Raw genomic sequence first — 3924 nt, 5'->3', positions numbered from 1 at the left:
TTCACACAAAAAGAGGGCACGGGTTTTGAAATTCGATTCACAATAACAAGCAAAGGGATCAGTAGGTTAATCTCCAAAAATTAGTGACAGATCTACACGCCCTAGCAAACAAACCTGAAAACTTGCCGCACCAGTGATTACAACCACCACCAACCATCCTTGCAGTAAGATTATTTGCGATCCATTAGTAAACACAAGCAAGCACATTCCAGCTCTTCAAGGTCAGTTTGTGACTTTTTGTTCTCAAGGAATGGCGCCGGCGTTGGAGCCGGCCGACGCGCCGGGCGCCGCCGTCCTCTCGAGCACCATCACGGCGTCCCTCATGGCGGGCCGCTTGCCGGGCGCCATGGCGCAGCAGGCGAAGGCGAGCCGGAAGCACGCGAGCAGCGCGTCCTCCCTGCCGTCGGCCTCGCCGCGGAGCGTGGGGTCGGCCATCCGGAGCACGCGGCCGTGCTCCTCGGCGACGAGCCCCGCGTGCCACTGGCACAGCTCCACCTCCGAGTAGACCCGCCCGGAGAGGAGCTCCAGGAGCACCATGCCGAAGGCGTACACGTCCCACTTCGCCGTGGGCCGGAGGTTCTTGAGGCACTCGGGCGCCTGGTACGGCGGCGGGTTGGCGCCCGCGCCCGACGCCGCCGCCGCCGCCGACCCGCAGGGGCTCGCGCCGGGGCCGGGCATCTGGGACAGGTCGGGGAGGCTGCTCGTCGAGTGCATCGACCGCTTGCTCCCGAACAGCCGCGCCGACGCGCCCGCGCGGTGGCCGGCCGCCTCGCCGGACAGCAGCCGGTCCAGGCCCAGGTCGCCGATCCAGGGCTCCATGTCCGCGCCCAGCAGGATGTTGCTCGGCTTCAGGTTGCCGTGCACGCCCTTCTTCTCGTGGATGTACGCCAGCCCGCGCGCCACGCCGCGCGCGATCCGCAGCCGCGCCTCCAGGCTCAGGTGCAGCGGCGACGACGACCCGAACCGCCCTGCACATGAAACGGTCGAAATCACCAACCGGTCATCACCAAATCAAGTGAAAGTTACAAGGACAGTTGTTTCAGATTTTTGCTTGATTTGCAGGTCAGCAGGACTGCCAGTACCAAAGAGTCATCAAGAATTGCAGTGATTTTGTGTGATCAATGACAAAATTTTGTACAAACAGTACCTCTGACCAGCACGATTAAGGCGCTGGACAATAGGTGGATTAGTACGACTAATGCGCATTTAAGCTGCAGCACAGTACGATCAGTAAAGGTGCCACCTTTTCATAGGACTAAACCGTTGCAGCCAAACTTTGCAAATGATTGAAGCTCGAGATTATGAACTAATTGTACTACAAGTGAATCACTAGTTCTGCTAAGATGTCGGTATCAATTAAGCAACTTTCCAATGCTTGAACGATTTTTGGTGCTGAAAGTGGTAACAAACGAGAAATTGTGTGAGGTAGACGAAGGGCACTTACTGCTGAACGCGATGTTGGCGAGGCTGCCGTTGGGGGCGTAGTCGTGGATGAGGAGCTTCTCATCGGCGCCCCAGTAGAAGCCGCGCAGCCGGAGGATGTTGGGGTGGCGGAACCGGGCCACGGCGCGGACCTGGGACTCGAAGTCCTTGAGCTTGTCGGCGCCGCCGCTCTCGCCGATGCGCCGGACGGCCAGCGCGGTGCCGTCGGCGAGCACGGCCTTGTACACGATGCTCGAGCCCGTGGCGCCGAGGATGTAGGCCGACGCCTTGAGCAGCGTCTCCATCTCGAGGTCGCCGTCGCCGTCGACGGTAACCAGCGTCGCCGGCGCGGGGGCCGCCTGCTGCTGGTGAGGCGGGTTGTGCTTCTTGCTGCCGTGGTCCTGCGGGGTGCTCCGGCCGATGAGGCTCCCTCGCTTCTTGAGGTCCTCGCTGTCGTCGGACTCGCCGTCCGACGACACCGAGCACTCGGAGCTGTCCGAGCCGTCGTTCCTGCGGCCAATGCAGCACCCCATCGATGTCGACGCCTTATCCTCTTTGCCTCCGGCGATGTCAAGGGTCTTGACCGCGCCGAATCCTCCGGTGCTCTTCTGCTGCATCGGCGGCGCCGGGTCCTGCTCCCTCCGCTGGCGCCTCTTCTTCCTGACGTGGTACGCGTACAGGAACAGCATGAAGAGGAGACCCACGCCAGCAATGTCCCCGAGGACGATGGCCACAATGGCCGCCGGACGGAGCTTCTCCTGGTCCCGCGGTGCCTGCGGCTGCCCGTCGGCGCCCGGCGGCGCGCGGGCGGGGTTCTTGGGGATGGCCGCGAACGCCGGCGGCGAGTCGGTGGCGTTGGGCGGGTTCGACAGCGAGGACGGGATCGAGCACGCCTGCTTCAGCGGCGGCCCGCACAGGTCCGGGTTACCCTCGTACGCCGCCGCCGCCTGGGCGGCGAACGGCCCGGCCTGCGGGATCGCGCCAGTGAAGTTGTTCCGCGACAGGTCCACCGTCGCGTTAGCCGGGACGACGGCGGCCAGCTCGGTCGGCAGCGCGCCGGCGAGCTTGTTCGATGACACGTTCAGTAGCCGGAGCCGGCTCCCCCCAAAGTCCGACGGGAGGGAGCCGTTGAAGTAGTTGCCGCTCAAGTCAACGAGCTCCAGCGCGCCGAGCCCGCCGATGGGGAGCCCCCCGGCGAGGTTGTTGCCGGCGAGCCCCAGCACGGCGAGGCCCGGCAGCCTGCAGAGCGCGGCGGGGAGCCGCCCCGCGAGCGCGTTGCCCGAGAGGTTGAGCTCCTGGAGGCCGCGCGCGTACGCCGCCGCCTCGTCGGGCAGCTCCCCCGAGATGCCGCCGTTCCCGGCGAGAGACAGAACGCGGAGCTCGGTCGCGTTGAGCAGCGTGGCCGGGAGGGTCCCGTTGAGGGCGTTCCCAGAGAGGTCGAGGTGCTTCAGGTGCTCGACGCGGCCGAGGTCCGGCGGCAGCGTCCCCGAGAGCTGAGCGTTGGGGAGCACCAGGCTGATCACCCGCGACACCGTGGCCGCCGCTAGCGACGCGTTGAGCCCTCCCGCGCCCGCCGCCGCCGCGGTGCCGTTCCTCGCGGCCGTCGTGGAGTTTCCGCCGCCGCCGCCGCCACCGTCGGCGGCGGAGGCCGAGGTGACGTTCACCGCCGCGGCCGCGGTTGTGTCGGGCTGCGGGTAGCCCTTGCAGACGACGCCGTTCCAGTCGCAGGGCTCCGCGGCGTCGTACCCCCACCCGGCCAGCGCGCCCAGCGGGTCGGCCGTGACCGCGGCCTTGAATGACATGAGCAGCGTCCCGTCGGCATTGAGCCCCGCCGCGCCGCCGCACAGCGAGGCACCCAAGAGCAGCAGCCACAGCACCGCCCCACCAGCCACCGCTCCGCCGCGCCTCCTCCTCCCCTCCATTGCCGCCGCGGCGAGCTGAGGTACCTAAGCGCCCAGCACCGGCACCACCATGTCCTCCTCCTCCGCTGCCGAGCGCCGTCCGGCCGACCGGGGGAGCTGAAGCTCTCTCGGTAGCTCGGCGCCCTCCCCTCGCGGTCAGGGGCGGCTGAGGAGCAGCAGCAGGTGGGTGTCCGTAGGCTAGAGCCGGTGCAAGCAGAGCAGTGAGTGAGGGGTTGGCAAGAATGGCATGTGAGGCGGCCGGTGCGGGCTGGGCTGGGTGGAGCGGAATAAAGAAGCGATGCGCCGGGTGGGTGGCGTAGTGGTGTGGCCGCGTGTGGGGGAGGTGGTGCGGGAACAGAACAGGGAGAGTCACCCGAGCCGAGGCTGCGGCAGATGCCCGAAACGGCCGTGATCTCGGCAGGAAAACCCCCGTTTCCAGCCGCCACCGGGGCTCAGATTCCACGGCCCCCCTCCGCACCCGGCCTCGCTAAAAATTTTCAAGCTCGGTGGGGAGCCCCGGGCCGGCACGTCGTTGTCTCGTCCCTGACGACCTCGCTTCCTTTCCCTTCCCGTTCCCTCTGCATTGATGCCGAGACGCTGC

General features: G+C 66.4%; 1 protein-coding gene across 1 annotated transcript; it reads right to left on the bottom strand.

Moving 5' to 3' along the window:
- LOC117853757 (probable LRR receptor-like serine/threonine-protein kinase At4g37250) lies at positions 1–3884 on the bottom strand. The gene is made up of 2 exons (XM_034736044.2): positions 1445–3884; positions 1–968 (listed from the first exon to the last, which is right to left on the bottom strand). The coding sequence occupies exons 1-2, from the start codon at positions 3342–3344 to the stop codon at positions 244–246; spliced, it is 2625 nt and encodes an 874-aa protein (XP_034591935.1). The 5' UTR covers positions 3345–3884; the 3' UTR covers positions 1–243.
- Between the last annotated feature and the right edge of the window lie 40 nt (positions 3885–3924).

Source organism: Setaria viridis, chromosome 4, assembly GCF_005286985.2.
Source record: "Setaria viridis chromosome 4, Setaria_viridis_v4.0, whole genome shotgun sequence".
NCBI lineage: Eukaryota > Viridiplantae > Streptophyta > Magnoliopsida > Poales > Poaceae > Setaria > Setaria viridis.
The sequence above is the reverse complement of the archived record's forward strand: the minus strand, read 5'-3'. Positions and strand labels throughout refer to the sequence as shown.